The sequence below is a fragment of the Phascolarctos cinereus genome, unplaced genomic scaffold (assembly GCF_003287225.1).
Source record: "Phascolarctos cinereus isolate Bilbo 61053 unplaced genomic scaffold, phaCin_HiC Scaffold_4;HRSCAF=312, whole genome shotgun sequence".
In the NCBI taxonomy this organism is placed as follows: domain Eukaryota; kingdom Metazoa; phylum Chordata; class Mammalia; order Diprotodontia; family Phascolarctidae; genus Phascolarctos; species Phascolarctos cinereus.
In genome coordinates, this window is record NW_027555847.1 from 725,408,607 (window position 1) to 725,424,089 (window position 15,483).

The 15,483-nt window shown below is 51.5% G+C and overlaps 1 protein-coding gene across 2 annotated transcripts in view; it reads left to right on the top strand.

Moving 5' to 3' along the window:
- UBE2L3 (ubiquitin conjugating enzyme E2 L3) overlaps positions 1–12,018 on the top strand; it is a 66,813-nt gene extending 54,795 nt beyond the window's left edge. For both annotated transcript variants that reach the window (XM_020996412.2, XM_020996414.2), the window contains exons 3-4: positions 481–667; positions 11,179–12,018. In XM_020996412.2, the coding sequence (XP_020852071.1) occupies positions 481–667; positions 11,179–11,333 (342 nt within the window). In that variant the 3' untranslated portion in view covers positions 11,334–12,018. The remainder of the gene's footprint in view (positions 1–480; positions 668–11,178) is intronic.
- The last annotated feature ends 3,465 nt before the right edge of the window (positions 12,019–15,483 follow it).

Genomic DNA, 15,483 nt, shown 5'->3' on the forward strand with positions numbered 1-15,483 from the left:
ACAGAGGTGGGCTGCCCCTTGGGTAGTCATCCCAAGTCAGTCTGCAAACCTTGAGCAGTATCTGAAGGGCCTATTCCAGCCCCTGCCCTCCTTGAGCTTCCTGACGAGCTTCTGGAGAGAATTTATGTGCCTCACACTTTCACTCAAACACTTGCTCTCTTGCTTTTGAAAAGAATTGGAAAGCTAGAGGCACTGCTTCCTTGACCTAATATCACTTCGATTTGAGCCTAGTGATGAAGGAGATTTGCCATTAGATTCATTTAGTTTGCTATTAATGTTACTGAGTTTACTTATACGAAATAGCTGAATCTTTGCCTTTGAACTATTTAATGCTTGACTTTTAAATTGCATTTATCAAAGCCTTCCAAATTGACAAGTTAAAATCCCACTGATTTACATTATCCACATATCAGATCTGTTCAGATGTAGCTGATTTTGTGACTAGCCATTCCTTCATTCTCTCTCTGTCTCTCTTCATAGGACAACCCTCCATATGACAAGGGAGCCTTCAGAATCGAAATCAACTTCCCAGCAGAGTATCCATTCAAACCACCTAAGATCACTTTTAAAACAAAGATTTACCACCCGAACATCGATGAAAAAGGGCAGGTCTGTCTGCCAGTAATTAGTGCTGAAAACTGGAAGCCAGCAACCAAAACTGACCAAGGTAAGCCATGCCCTGGGCTCGTCCCTCAGGGGACCGTCCCAGGGTCTCGGTGTCCCCGGGAAGGGCCCTTTGTCCTCTCTGGGTACGTCAGGAGGCACCCGACTCACTGTGTGATCATCTGGGCAGGTGTTGGTTGGTCAGACTCAAGTCGAACAAGTCCCTGCTGTCACAGAGCGAAGTAGAAAACCACAAATTAGCATCGTCTGTGTTTCTTTTGTTACACATTTCCTAACCACATTTTAATCAGGTTGGGCCACACTGGGAATTTTGTAGCCAACTCATTTGACATGTCTGGAGTAGACCAAAGAAAGTGAAGGGGAATGGAGGAGAAAGGCCCTGGAAGCGATGCAGAGTGTGGGCTGAATTACCCGGGTGCTTGGGACGCTTCTTCCTGCAACAGAGCAGAGGGTGCCCGGGGAGCCCTGGGACACAGAGGTAGATGGCATTAGGCTTCCCTCCGAGATTACCGGAACCCTCTGGTCTATCGCTGTTGCCGTGTTGTGTCCCCCACTAGGCCGGGAGCCCCTCGAGGGCCAGGCTGTCCTTTGCCTCTCTTCATGTCCCTGGCGTTTAGCGCGGTGCCTGGCACAAAGCGGGTGCTTCAGTAAGGCCTGTTGTTGAGGAGGGGGGCATTTGGCATTTGATCACTGAATCACTGAGGAGTCAGACTCCAGGGCAGGCAAACCCCTTTGTCCTTGAACTGGCCCTGCCCCCCAGGGAACAGCGCAGGAGCTGGAGAAGGCCCTCCTAGGTAGGCGGTCTGCTCCATGGATTCACCCAGACACACCTGGATGGAAGGAGGCCTGGACTGGAGGCTGGAGATTTGACTTGGAGTGCTGGCTCTCCTGGTGACTTCATCATGCCAGCCATGCTAGTGCCAGGTCCACTGGTGACTTCGCTGTGGCAGCCACAGTAGCACTGGCTGTCCCGGTGACTTCACTATGCCAGCCACATTAGTGCCAGGTCCACTGGTGACCTCACCGTGACAGCTGCGTTAGTGCTGGCTCTCCCGGTGACTTCAGTGTGGCAGCTGCATTAGCACCAGCTCTCTTGGTGACTTCACCGTGCCAGCTGCATTAGCAACTTTAGCACTGGCTCCTCCAGTGACTTCGCCATGCCAGCCACGTTAGCGCCAAGTCCACTGGTGACTTTGCCGTGCCAGCCGCGTTAGTGATGGCTTCCCCAGTGACTTCGCCGTGCCAGCCACATGGGCCAGTCCCTCACTTTCTGTAGGCTTTAGTTTCTTTAGCTCTGTACTTTAGGTGAACTCTCTACCCTCTCCAGGCCCTTGCAGCTCCAGCACTGCACGGTCTGTGAACTACATGGCCTGGCAATTCAAAGTCACTGAGCCTTCTGTGGACCGAAAGGTTTCATGCTTGCCCTTATGTAGTCCCACGTTCAGGGTCTGAGCTAGAACATTTGCTTAGACTTTTCTTTGGGGCTTGTGTTGTTTGAAGTACAGTTGGGAGTGTTGAGAGCACCCTGTGAGATGAGGGCCAGCAGATTGAGCTCCCTACTGTGGGCGTGAGGCAGCTTGGCTTTGGTTTTCAGAAGCGGCCCGAGCTCTCCCCTCCAGCCTTCTGGCTTGGTGCCCAGGGCATGTGAAGTCAGGGGCCGCAGACTGTCTCCTGCATCTCTTTCACAGGGTGGTCAGTCTGAGCCAAGGCCTGCACATCTCAAAATCCTTCACCCTTTTGTTTAGAAGGGAGTGTCTGAGGGGCATCTGAGTAAATGTCGGGAGACTCCCGTTCAGGGCCAGGCTTTGTTCTTGATCAGCCTTGTGACCTTCTAGTGTTACCAGTCATACAATGACCTGAGACTCTTGGGGCCCTCACCTCCCAAGCGCCCAGTGGAAGATCTCACACATGGGGGAGGAGAGGGCCAGAGAGGGGCCGTGACTTGCTCATGGTTTTCACAGCTAAGCCAGCCTGGTGTCTGAGGCAGGCTGCCCACCTCCCAGTGTGCTCATCTGGAATCCTGCCTTTTTGTGTTGGGGTGGTGCTGGTCGTGAGGGTCCAATGAGATCGTATTTGTAAAACACTTGATGCTGCACTCGGCACGTAGTAGGCACTCTAGAGCTGCCTGTGCTCTTCTTCTTTTCACCCCTGTGCAGGGCCCAGCCTGCCTTCCTCTTCATTCTGGGACTTATTCTCGGGATCTGCTTGGGGCATATTATTTCTTCCTGCTTCTTCCTGTCAAAGGAGGTGGTAGAAACTGGTGAGAAGGGAAAGGTCTCTTCTGGCCCTAGCCTCTGTGAACAAGCTTCATCTTTGGGCAGCAGGGGCTCCAGTCTTGTATGAACCTCAGGCCCCTTAGGCCTCTGCCTCTTGACTCACTGTGGAGCACAGTAAGGCTGCAGATCACAAGATGAAATCTCTTTTGGAGCCTTGTTCTCCTTAGGAATGCAGAGATGTTACAGCTTCAGCCACAGGCCTTACTAAGCTGGCCGTTAGGTGGACAGGGCTCTTGAAAGTCTTTTTTGCTGCCCCGTTTTGGGACAGAGGGAACCTTCCCATCCCCAAGCTTTTGCTGGGGGCACATGGTCTGGGAGGGCCTCCAAGGCTGGAAGGAAATCAGGCCCCAGTTCCATAACAAAGTGGGGACCAGTGATACAAAACCTGGCCCAGCAGTCAGGGAGGCCCTCCCGGTGCTGCTGGCCTTGGCATTGGGCCTTTCTCAGCTGCCGCAGCTGCTGATGAGAGGATGACCTCGGCTTTGGTGCAGGGAGCGAGTGCTGACGAGAGGAAAATCACAAACACCCACCCCGGGCGAAATGTGCTCAGTCTTAGCAGATTCCTAACCTCGACTTGTGTCTGCCTGGCCTTGAGACTTCCTGGCTTATCCCTGCTGATTGATTACTGACAGCTTGGAAAAAAAAAATTAGGGGCATCGTTACTTTGCATTGATGTATTTAGGTTCCTCCCCTCTGCCTCCCATAGGCCTTTGCTTCGCTGACCATTCCCTCTCTACTCTTCATACTGTCATTGGATCATTGACTCCTGGAGCTAAGAGGTCATCTGGTCCAGGGGACCAGGAACCTTTCTTAAAAAAAATATTTGGTAACTATATCTCGCTATCATTGGTTTCCTTTAAGTCTATGAATTTTACTCTATGCTTGCAAAACATTTTGAGAAGGAATCTATAGGCTTCTCCAGACTTCCAGAGAGATCATAACGCAAGAGAGGTTAGGAACCCCCTAATGTAGGCCATTTCCCTGCATGCTGGGGAGCCTGCTTCTACAATATCCCTGACAAGTGGACTGTCCAGCTTTGGCACTTGCTACTTCATAAGGCTTCCAATTCCATGTTTGAACCAATGTAATTATTAATTGAGGGCAACTAGGTGGCACCATGGAGAGAGCGCTGGGCCTCAAGTCAGAAAGATTCATCTTCCTAAGTTCAAATCTGGCCTCAGACACTCACTAGCTGTGTGACCCTGGGCCAGTCACTTCACCCTGTTTGCTTCAGTTTCCTCATCTGTCAAATGAACTGGAGAAGAAAATGGCAAACTGCTCTGGCATCTTTGCCAAGAAAACCTCAAATGGGGTCACGAAAAGTTGGACACAACTGAAAATGACTGAACAACAAATTATCAATTGTATTTGATATAATTATCACTCTACCAGGAAGACAGTGAGAGAAAAATAAAATGGACACTTGGTCACAGCTTTCGTGGAGCCAGCCAGAGGCTTCAGCAGAGCCAGGGGACTCTTCGGTTGAGTCGGAATCTGCCTCCCCTGGATGTTGGCCCAAGGGGCCCAGCTCCCCCCCGCAATACACAGAAAATGGAGGAAGTCGACTGCTCCAAGAAAGTGCTTCTGATCCTTCGGAATAATTAGGACCTTCCCCTGACCCCCACCAGGCTTCTCAAACTCTCTAGGCTAAGTATGCCCACTTCCTTAAAGGAACACTTACTCTCTTTACCCTTGTGCCTGGTGCCCAGCATACCATTGTAAACAGAAAGGACAGCCCTGCCCTAAGGAGCTGCCAGGATGCTGAGGAAGGAGAGACAAATGCAGACAGAGAACTGCTGCTGCTGGGCAGCTCTGAGAAAAGCCGATCTTCGGGGCAGCTTCAGGAGCCAGGCTGAAGGCTACCCGGATGCGACTGTGCGGTTCTGAACAGAGGGTGAAGGCCCCCACGCCCTCTTGATACTTTATGCACTTACTAGTCAGTTAGTCACCTAGCCCTTAGGAAGCAGGTGCCATACTGAGTCTTTGGGATGGAAAGGAGCAAAAACCAGGCCCTCTTCCCCAGGAGCTCACAGTCAGGTCTGGGAAGAGTCCACACCAACAGCTCTGTACAAATGAGAGGCACGCAGCCGGGGGAGCCAGGAGACAGAGGTGAATACTCCACAGATTGAGCGTCAAGGTCAGTTACCAGCAGGAGGCCAGTGCCACTTAATTGTAGGGGACATAGAAGGGATTAAGGTATTCTGATGCCAGGAAAAGTAGGAGGGGGCTAAGTTAGGAAGGGCTTTGCACACCAGCGAGGGTATTTGGTATTTCATCCTGGAGGCAGTAGGTAGCCATGGAGTTTGTGGAGTAGGCACTGACAGGTCACTTTGACAGCTGACTTGAGGATGGCCAGAAGTGGGGTTAGACATGAGGTGTCAGAGGAGAGGAGGAGGCAGATCCAGGAGACATGAAGGGGGAAGTGATAGGACCTAACAACTGAGTGAATGTGGTTATTGAGAGGGGGGAGTTAGGGATGAGCTGGGGGCCTGGAATTAGGGCGGTGCTGTCCAAAGTACAAGGGAAACTGGGAAGAGGGGAGGGTTTGGGGAGAGGAATCAGGAAGTTTGGAGCACTTTAGTTTTAAACATCTACAGGACGTTAACTTGGAGATGAAAGAGTGAAGGCCAGCAAAGGGGTTGGGGCTGGACAAGTGGATTTGAGAGTCAGCAGCATAGGAATGATCATTCAAACCAAGGGAGCTGATGAGGTTTCCAGGTGCAGTAGGACAGACTGGAAAGAGCAGAGAGCCCAGGACAGAGGCCTGGGAGTCGACTACAGTGAGAGGCCATGAGCTGGAGGAGCCATGAGAGAGAGAATCATGGAGGAGATGATAAACAGTAGCAGAGGATGCAGAGAGGTCAAAGAGAATGATGGTTGAGAAAAGGCCACTGCATTTGGCACCTCAGAGGTCTTGGGAGCAGGACCAGGCAGTTTTGGTGGAATGATGAGGTCAGATCAAGACTGCAGAGAGTGAGAGGAGAGAAGTGGGGCTGCTTCTTGTCAGTGGCTTCTCAAGGAGTCCACCCACAGAAAGGACAGAGAAAGGTTGAGCTGTCCCGGCTGGGCTGGTTTGGGGCACGTTTGTTGGCAGTAGGAAGGCATCCGGGAGACAAGCAGTGAGGAAGCCAGGTGAGCACGGGGACAGTCTGCTGGAGATGGGATGGCTTGTCAGTCAGTAAGCATTGATGGCTGACCTCAGGAGCCACTCCAGGTTTGTGAAGAGGAGAGTGACCTGCGTGTGGCATTTATCAGGAAGGTTATTTGGGCAGCGCTGTGGAGGCTCGGTGGAAGAGAGCAGAGGTAGGGAGAGCAGCCTGGGAGCTGTCGATGCTGAGTGCAAGTGAGAAGACTGGAAGCCGGAGGAGAGAGCTCAGAGTGCAGATTGCAGAGGCAGTCAGAGAGAGGGGTGGCAGCAGATGGCAGGTTTTCGGGAGTACGTCCCTGCCGGTCCTCCCTCCCTCCCCTAGGGAACTCCTTGCTTCTTTTTCCCGTGCTCCCCAGCGTCACCGAGAGTGCTCCAGTGGCCCAGAGCCAAGCACTTTTCCCATTCCTGGTCCTCCTTGGCTTTGATGGTGACCGCATAGATCAGAGGCTTCAGTGAAAGCCAAATCCTCTGGAGAGAGAATCCTTCTTGACGACTCTGTTGGAACATTCCCAGGAACCTCCAGGCTCTTAGAAGGTGACCTTCACCAAACAGTCGCTGTGGGCTGGCCTTGACCTTTCAGTGGCAGGCCTGGGTGGGTTCTGGCAGCTCCTTCCAAGCCCAGAAGGGTGAGATGATGGCCCAGATGAGGCTGCTCACTTCAAGGTTGGCCGTAGTGGCAGCAGTTAAGATAGACAACAGAAAGATTCGGTGGGGGGGGGGGGAGCGGCTGCTGCTGCCTGTGTTGGTGGAAGAGGTGCCCACAAGGTTGACTAAGACTGTCTGACTTTGACATTTTACCAGTCACAGGACCTCGGGCAGAGCAGCACACCTCTCTTAAGGTGATTTTCCAAATTGAGAAGATTGAAGTAGGTGGCCTCCCCAAGCCCTTCAGCTTTTACCAGGCGATGCTCCCAGGAGCTCTCTGGAGGAGGCTCCCCTCTCAGCTTAGGTAAGAGGAGAGGAAGGGGGCCCCCTGGGGGTCAAGAGGGCTTCTGAGTGAGAAAAGAGGACAGCCACCTTGATTCCTCCTTGGTGAGGCCAGCTTTCTGCCAGACTGTTCCCACTTTTCCCTGTACGTGCTTACTTCCTCCAAAGTGGCACTGTTCCAAGGATCTGTGATCTCTCAGCCCTCCTTCCCTTTCTTCTGACATTGATGCCACGCCCTCCACATCTTTTTGAATGGCTGTGAATTGGGGGGGAAATTTCCTGGCCTTTTTGGCCAGGGCCTAGCAGCAGCTGTCACCCAGTGGCTAGCCTCTTGAGTTCAGGCACACCTGCCCAAGCCACTGCTGCTTCACGGCTCAGCCTTAGGTAGCCCATTGTGCCCTCCAGACAATGGCAGGACCTCTCAAGACCCCCAAGGGAAAACCCCATAGGACAAAGATAGAACCTGCGAGTGTTTGCTCCCTGAGCTACAAACAGGACTCTGGGTGTTAGTGTAGCTCACTGGTCCCCAGGGACAGGCTGCGGAATGCCTGCAGGGTTATCTTCTGTGGGTGACACTGGCTTTGTGTAGGAGTTGGGCCTTTTCTTCCATGTCTCAGGCTCCCATCATCTACCCGTCGTTAGCATCATCTTGGGAGCCAGGGCAGAAGGCTTCAGCAGAAGGGAGGCCCCCTCCCTAGCCTCGGCCCTCAGCTGAAGAGGCAGACCTGGAGAACAGGAGAGAGTGCACAGGACGGGGGCCTGAAGACCTTGCTATAGACAAAGATATTTCCCATGGAAAAAACCCAACTTGGGACTGCACTAAGGGTCATCCTGGCAGAGAGCCTGCCCTAGGGTCCCAGGCACACAGTCCATAAGTGCTTTCCAGTTTACAAAACACTTCCTTTACCAAACCCTGGGCTTTTAGAGAGATGGGCAGAGCTAGGAGCAGGGGGAAGGAGCTTCTTGGAGGCTTAACGTGGGGAAAGCAGTGGGTGCCCCCCTCACTTGGGCCTGAACAGCCACTGGCCGAGGCTTGTTCTAGTGGGGCTTGACTTAGGCGTTTTGCCAATGCTGAGATTCTGGGTAAACTGAAGTCCAGAGAGGTTGAACGGGATCTGAGTGGTTGCACAGCTAACCAGTAAGTGGCAGAGGCGGGTTTCAGTCCCATGACTCCTGACTCCCTTGTTGTTTCTGCACTGCTTCTGGGGAAGATGTCACTGGGTGGCAGAGTCTTGGCCTCCTCCTGAGTCCCTCCTTCCCTTGGGAACAGGCATGCCCCACCCGAGCTGGGAGGGCACTGCTGCCCCTGCTCCTGGCTTCCTCGTCCTTTGCCCGCACTGGGTTTCCTGAACCTTGCCACTACTTTGTGTTCTGTTCTATCTTGGGGCCTTCCAGCTCTTTCAGCCTGAGCTCTCCTCCAGGGCCAGCCTCCTCTTAGGGCTCAGTGGCTCTCTTGCCTTTTCCCTGGACGCTCACTTTGCCCGTTGGTCTCCTGCTGATGCTGCTGTGTGAGTGCTGGCTCTTGGGGTGACCCCGCTATCGCCTTCCCTTCCTCCCGAGCGTCAGATCTGGGAGAGGAAGTCCCAGGGCTTTGCCCGTACTCCATGGTTCACTGCTAATGGGTGCTCTCTCTTCACCCGTGCTTTCACGTCCTTTAATTCCGGTTTATTGGTGTCTGCTCCCGGTCTGCCGCTGCCTGCCTTTCATCAGATAACCTTTCCTGGCATTTACTGAAAGAATCCAGACCACATGCCTGTGAGCTGTCCTTGGTGCGGAGCCCAGCACCACTGCCCTAGGGGGGAGAGCCCCACTACTTTAGGACAGTTCTCACTTTACATAAATTCACATTATGCAAATGTAGCTTTACATAAAGAATTCTGAAAGAAATCCACATTCCAAAAAACCCCCTGTGTTAACTTTACTGTACTTTCACTGTGCCAAAAACCTCCAGTTGAAAGGAAAAGATGGAGGCTTAGTTTGAGACCTCTGGGCTGTTCCACCCACCTGTGGTTCTGTGTCTGTCCCCGGCCCCCACGCATCCCCCGTCCTCTCACCTCCTGTGTCTGTCCCCTGCGTGTTCTTCCTCTCAGTTCCAGTCAGACCCCCACCGTGGCTGGCCCTGGTCCTGGATTGTTCCTTTTCCTGCTCTCACTTTTCTGTCCCCGGCCTCCACATGTCCTTAGTCCATGTGCTGGCCCCTCTATGGGCGGGCCTTCCTGCTTCCCTCCTGCCCTCATGTCTGGAGGCAAATTAGTATTACAGAAAAATCACTTTACTAAGGTCCGTGGAAGGCACTGTTACATAAAGCAAGAACGGTCTGTAGTTAGAGGGCCTTGGTCCTCCTCATTCTCATTGGGTCCGCATTGATACTCAGGGTCTTAGTTGAAGGCCTTCCTGAAGAAGCCTTTTCTTGATCCTGCCCTGCTACCCTTTCACTGCCGAGTTTCTTAGAACAAATGATAGTGGCTAGGTTTTTACAGATGATGACACCAGGGCTGAGGGAGGTTCTCTATCTTGCACAGGGGCATGCCGTTAGTGTGACAGAGGCAGATTTGAACTCATATCTTTCCAGCTCCCACTCCAGAAGTAGTTGAGACTTAGAATGTCTCCTTCCTGCCCATATCTTGTCTGGCTCAGCCCTGTGCAATCCAGCCTCCATCGTCCTCTCTCAGCAATGAAGCTTGTTTTCTCAAGTGACATCTTTATCGCCAAAGCCTTTTCTTTTTCCTTCCCTTGGCTTCCAGGACACTGCTTCCTCCCAATTCTCTCTCCTTTGACTCCTGAATGTGGGTCCACCTTTGGCAGCGTCTCTCACCCCCCACCTCTACCCCCACTCCCTGTGCACACGACTCCTGTCTTGCTCCAGCTATAGTCTCCATTGGATAGCTCTCGAAGCTCTCTGCTGGGCTCTTTCTGATGTCTTAAGTCCAACACATCCATGGTGGAATTCATCATCATCTTCAAATGCCCTGCCTGTTGAGGGCACCCCCTTCTTCCCCATCACCCCCATGCCAAGTCCTCTTGATTCTGCTTTCTGCTCATCTCTCCCCTGTCCTTGCCCTTCTGGTGCCACCACCCTCCTTTAGGCCTTTCCATTCAAAGCCTTCCGTGATTCAGCCAGACTGCTTCAGTAAAGGGGATTCCCTTACAGCTCTGTCTCTCTAAATCCTTCTCTTCCTTCAGGGTCCCAGGCAGAGATGCTTTCTCCGACCTCTCAGGCCTCAAGTGTTTTACCCTCCTGGCTCCTTCATTTCATTCTAACCGTAGTTATTGGGGTGCGAGTCACTCCTCTGGTGAGAGCCACATCATTCTCATTCCTGGGTTCCCATGCACCCAGTGTGGGCTCCTCTCCAAATTAGGTGCACGATGGCTGTTGCCTCTCTTATTCTGCCTGCTCCATCAGCTGATATCCCACGATGCACCCATGGACCCCTTTCCTACTTCACCTTCTTGGGAAATGAGGTCCCTGCCGGAGTTGGGCATCATTGTTCCCCTTCTGAGGAGAGTAAGATACACCATCCTCAGAAATGCAGCAGAGCACGTTGTCACGAGTGCCCCAAGCACACATTGTGATGGGCAGCACCTGGGGGGCCGAGCAGTCAGGTGTTGGCCTGGAACCCGAAGGCTGGCTCTCCAGGCCCCTGCTTGACCGTTGGTTGAATGACTTCATGGCCTTTCTTTGTAAAAATGAGCTTGGATCATGGGTAGGTCAAAAGAGTGCTGAACCTAGTCGTGGGCCCTGCATTCAGATCTTGACCCTGCTGTTTACCACCTGTAAGACCATGGGCAAGTCATTCACTCTCTCTGGCCTCAGTTTCTTCACCCATAAAACGAGGGTGTTGGTTGGAAATCAGTGAGCTCCAAGGCTCCTTCCAGCTCTCAGTCCTCGATCCTGTGATATGTGGAGATCATACTTAACCCTGAGGTCTGTTCTCATGCCAGTGGTCTGGGGTTCTGTGATTCTCTTTAGAGGTTTGGATCCTGATTAAACTGAAGAGCTTGGCCTCTCACTTCTCCCTGACTCCTAAGGCGTGGGTGGGAGTGTTCATTTTCCACTACTGTAGTTGATGGTTTTGTGTGCTGGTCTGTACCCTGAGGACAGCTCCTAGAGCCCTGAGCTCTCTCTCAGTAGAGGCTCTGCCAGGTTAGCGATGCGAAAGTGAGTGCTCTAACCACTGACCGCCCTTGTCCTTCTCTTGGCAGTCATCCAGTCCCTCATAGCACTGGTGAATGACCCCCAGCCTGAGCACCCCCTTCGGGCTGACCTAGCTGAAGAGTACTCTAAGGACCGTAAAAAATTCTGTAAGAACGCTGAAGAGTTTACAAAGAAATATGGGGAAAAGCGACCTGTGGACTAAATCTTCCATGATTGATTCCAACCAGGGCGAGCGGAGACCCGGAGCAGTGCATTTCCAACACCCCGCAACCAGGACTCTTTGGGAAATTGACAGGGGCCACCTCCTGGTGTTAACTTGTGGCAATTACTAACTTTCTACAGTTTTCTTAATCAAAAGTGGTCTAGGTAAACCTGTAAAGAAAGGATTAAAAATTTAAGATGTTCTAGTTCTGATTTCTTTGTTTTAAAAATCACTGCTTCAATCTACCTTAAAGGATGGTGTGTTCTTTTCTTGCCCAAATCTATTCCAAATCTTCGTTTCTCTTCAGGTTTAAAACAGAAAGTTAGTGAGTGGTGCACACTCCTGATCCCTCCCTTCCCCTTTGTAGGTCTTATTTTATTGAGTTCATTTTAATCGCACTCCTTGTCCCCAGAACAATGCCTTGGAACCCCCCCCCATTCAACCTCTTCCCTTCCCTCCCACCCCCAAGCCCTGAAAAAAAAAGTGGCCTAAAACCCAGCAGTCCTGTTGCCCTTCCCTCCCTGTGACTCTGTGCTTTGTGAGCACGGGTTGTGAGTTTGTAACATCTCAGAAACCCAAATGAGGCCAAACCCCAGGGTAAAGTCTGTGATGAGGAAGGAGTCTGGCTGTTGTGTAAATCTGGCTGATGTTATCAAAACGATGTCGATTAAATGGGCAAACCCTCGATCGTCTGCTTGTGTGTGTGATTGAATTACAGCCTGGCTCCAGAGCTGTCAGCACCGGCCTGTGTGTTTTTGTACTGGGAGTCTTTGGGCTAACAAGCTAGAAGACACCTGGGCCTCCTGACTGGGCCAGTTGGAAGCAGCTTTTGGAATGGGCTGGACAGGGTTCTACACCACCTCTTCTCCTATTAAAATGCATACTAACACCACTCAACGTGGAGATGTCCATGTGACAGGGGAAAGCTAATTCTGTTGACATTGTTTTCCATCTGAGTGTAGAACTTTGCATCAGAATGGACTCAAAATTTTTGGCAAAGTTCCCCCTTATCTCCAATATTGAATTCTTTGATTATCTTAGAGAAAGAAATTTGAGTTTGGGATTCTGCTCGTAACACCTAAAGGTGTCACTGGTCTGGGTCAAGGTCATCATTCCTCCCCATCCCCTGTCCCTTTTTAGAGTCATTGAGAAGAGCCTCTCTGGGGAGGGCAGCTTTTCTTTCCATTGACCACTTTGATTGAACAAGGCATTGCCCCCTCCCTCTGGATGAGGCAGCCCCAGGAAAGAAGCCTGCCTTCACTTGGGAAAATCTTTTGCTGTCCTTTAAGGATGGTTGTTTGGGTTTTGTTTTGTTTTTTAATATTATAAGCATTTTGATGGCTTTTTTTGGTAGAAATAAAAAGTGATTATAGATTTGCAGTCATATGGAATTAAAAGGATTAAAATGTTGCTGTCTCTTAAAAATAAATAGCTCCCCCCCCCATAAATAAATGAATGAGATCCTAGAAAATATCCATTGTTGATACCCAGATATTTGCTGTGGTAATTCTGGTGACGTGAGATTGACGACTTTGTCAGTTTTTTAGATCTTGTCCCAAATGCTCTCAAATCTATAGCCTCATCTAGTTGCTGAGGAGGACTAGGCCATGGAGGAAAGGATGGTTCAAGAGCTTAACATTTTTTTCCCCCCAGGGCGTTGAGACATGTAGGGTATTCTGCTTTTTGTCTGTGCAAAAGTGGGAGGTTTGTGAAGTTTTCATTTGTCAGTGACCACGTTGCTGGCCTGTAAATATCCCCAACTTCTTCAGCCCTCTCCAGGAAATGGGGTACACGACTGCATTTGGGGGATGCCCGTGTTTTCAGGGGGCGGAGGGGCGCCCATCATCAACACAACCACCACTGTCTCTTCATTTGCTGAAAATTGGTACGGACTTTGTTTCCCAACTTCTTTGGATTTGTAATAAAATGCCAGATTCTGTCAAACAAAAGTGTGTTTAGCTCCTACATCAGACTCCTACCTAGACCAAGCCACTGTCTGTCCTGTTATTGCCTCTGAACGGGAAATGTTTGCCGTTCTTTGAAACTGTCTGGTCCTTTCCTCTTTCGATAACACTTGCTTCTCTCTCGTAGTATGTAGACCTTTCTGATTGTCAGCCTCTCAGGTTAATGCCATTGAGAGGGAACCTCCGCGGCCCGGCACTGGGAAAGTGTGTGGATGTGAGCTCACTTGATGCTGTTCTGGGCCACCAGGTGGGCAACAGATGTAGAGCAGTGGGTTTGGTTGTTTGCCTCGAAGCTGTGGCTTTTCTGTAAAGAGCTAATGAGGGGGAGTTGTGAAAGGGGGTGGGGGGAGGGGGAGAAGCTTCTGCCATAGTGAGAACCAAATCGTTGTGTATGATGGTGGATGAGGAGGTGCTGGCTGTCCTTGAATCACTCAGGACTTCACTCCTGCTCCTTAACTGTTCCCTGACAATGTGCTGAATTCTCAGCATCCCTTCCCTTTCCCAAACTACAGCATACTCTACCCCACCACCACCACCACCACCACCTCGTTGTGGTCTAGACTTTCTAAGGTTCTGCAATTCCATTCTGCTACCCTAAATAAAAGTGCTCTCAAAGGTTTTGTGGCATGACTTTTTGTTTTCAGACATCCGGCGGGGCCCTAGAAAAAGTAAGCTATGTGTTGCCTCGAACAGACTGCATCATCACCCTTTCCACTCACCTCCATTGATGTGGAGATGGACGTGCTGCCCTGGGGCTCTCTTGGTCTGGAGTGATGGGCTGCAGGGTGCATCCTCGGGGAAATCCCCCAGGGAGGATGAGCCCTATTCTGAATCTTGCCCCTCAGGCTTGGTGGGAACACAGCAGAGCTCCTCCAGAGTGGCCGCACTGACTCCTGAGCTGGAGGCCTGCGGCCTTCTTGTCCCTCAGTCTGGCCTTGCACACTACAAAGGTTTCAGCCGCTTTGAGAAAACCAGTCCTCAAACCCACGAGGGGGCTGGGGGCTGGAGTTGGGGGTGCATGCTTTCCAGGAAAGAATCCTGGCTCAGGAGCCAGGACCTGTGTCCAAATCCAAGTCCCACTGACCACGGGGAAGCTCTTGTTTAGGCCCCCATTTCCTCATCTGTAAAATGAAGACTAGATGCTCGGCCAGGCTCCTTTCAGCTCTAGCTCATGGGAGCTCAGGGAGAGACCAGTGACACAGAGCGTGGCCACGTGGAATGTAGAAGAAGGTGATGCCCTTCACTTCCCTGGCATCGCCCCCTCCCGTTTATCCTCGCTGCCCCACTGCACCAGAGGGGCTCCCCAAATTGGAAGGGTTTTTACAGGTTCTCTTCCCTTCATCCCAGGCCCTGCTGAGAACATTGTTTACCCAGGGCACATTCCTCTGTATTTATCTCTAATGTCCAGGTTGTTGGTCCATTGTTGCTTAGGGTGATAAGGAAGGGCTTACTCTCACGCCTTTACAAACAGCCTGGAGGGGAAGCCTGGTCTCCTAGTTGACAGCACAGCAGTCGCTGGGGGAAAAAGACACTTCGCCCTCTGGGAAATTTGTCAAGGCACAGGAATGGCATTGCGAGAATCAGGCAAACTAAGTTGTAGGACGGGCGTTTTCTTTTCCCTGACTGACTTTGTGTGACCGCAGGAACTTTGTTCCTTACCTTGCACCAGTGCTCAGGTCACGTGAGGACATCACAGACACTGAAATGTGCTGGTGTACGTAGGTCCGAGGGCACACATGAAGGTTGATCATGCTCAAGCTGAAAGGTCGCTGACTCCTGCCTTCTGTCAGTGTCATATTTAACTGAATCCTGGAATCGCTCTCAGGTTTTCATGTCGGTATGTTTGAATCAGACCCTCCCTTGGCCAGTATCCGGCTTCAGGACTAGTGCCCACTCTGCCTCAGAAGCCCCTGCTGTGGTGAACTCTGCAGTCAGCTCGAGGGTCAGAAGAGTCCATTCAGGTTGTCTGCCCTCGAGGCCCTGAGCTGAGTTCTGGGGGAGATGCAGAGTCTAGGGAGACACCATTAGAACAGACACAGAAGCCAGGTGGTAGACAGTAGGGGCATGGGCCAGTACCAGAATCTGGTAATGGCCAGACACAGAGAGGGCAGCTGAAGAAGACAGTTATGATCTGCTCTTGGGACGCTGGTGACGCCATTAGCAGAGACGGGGACAGAGGGAGAAGG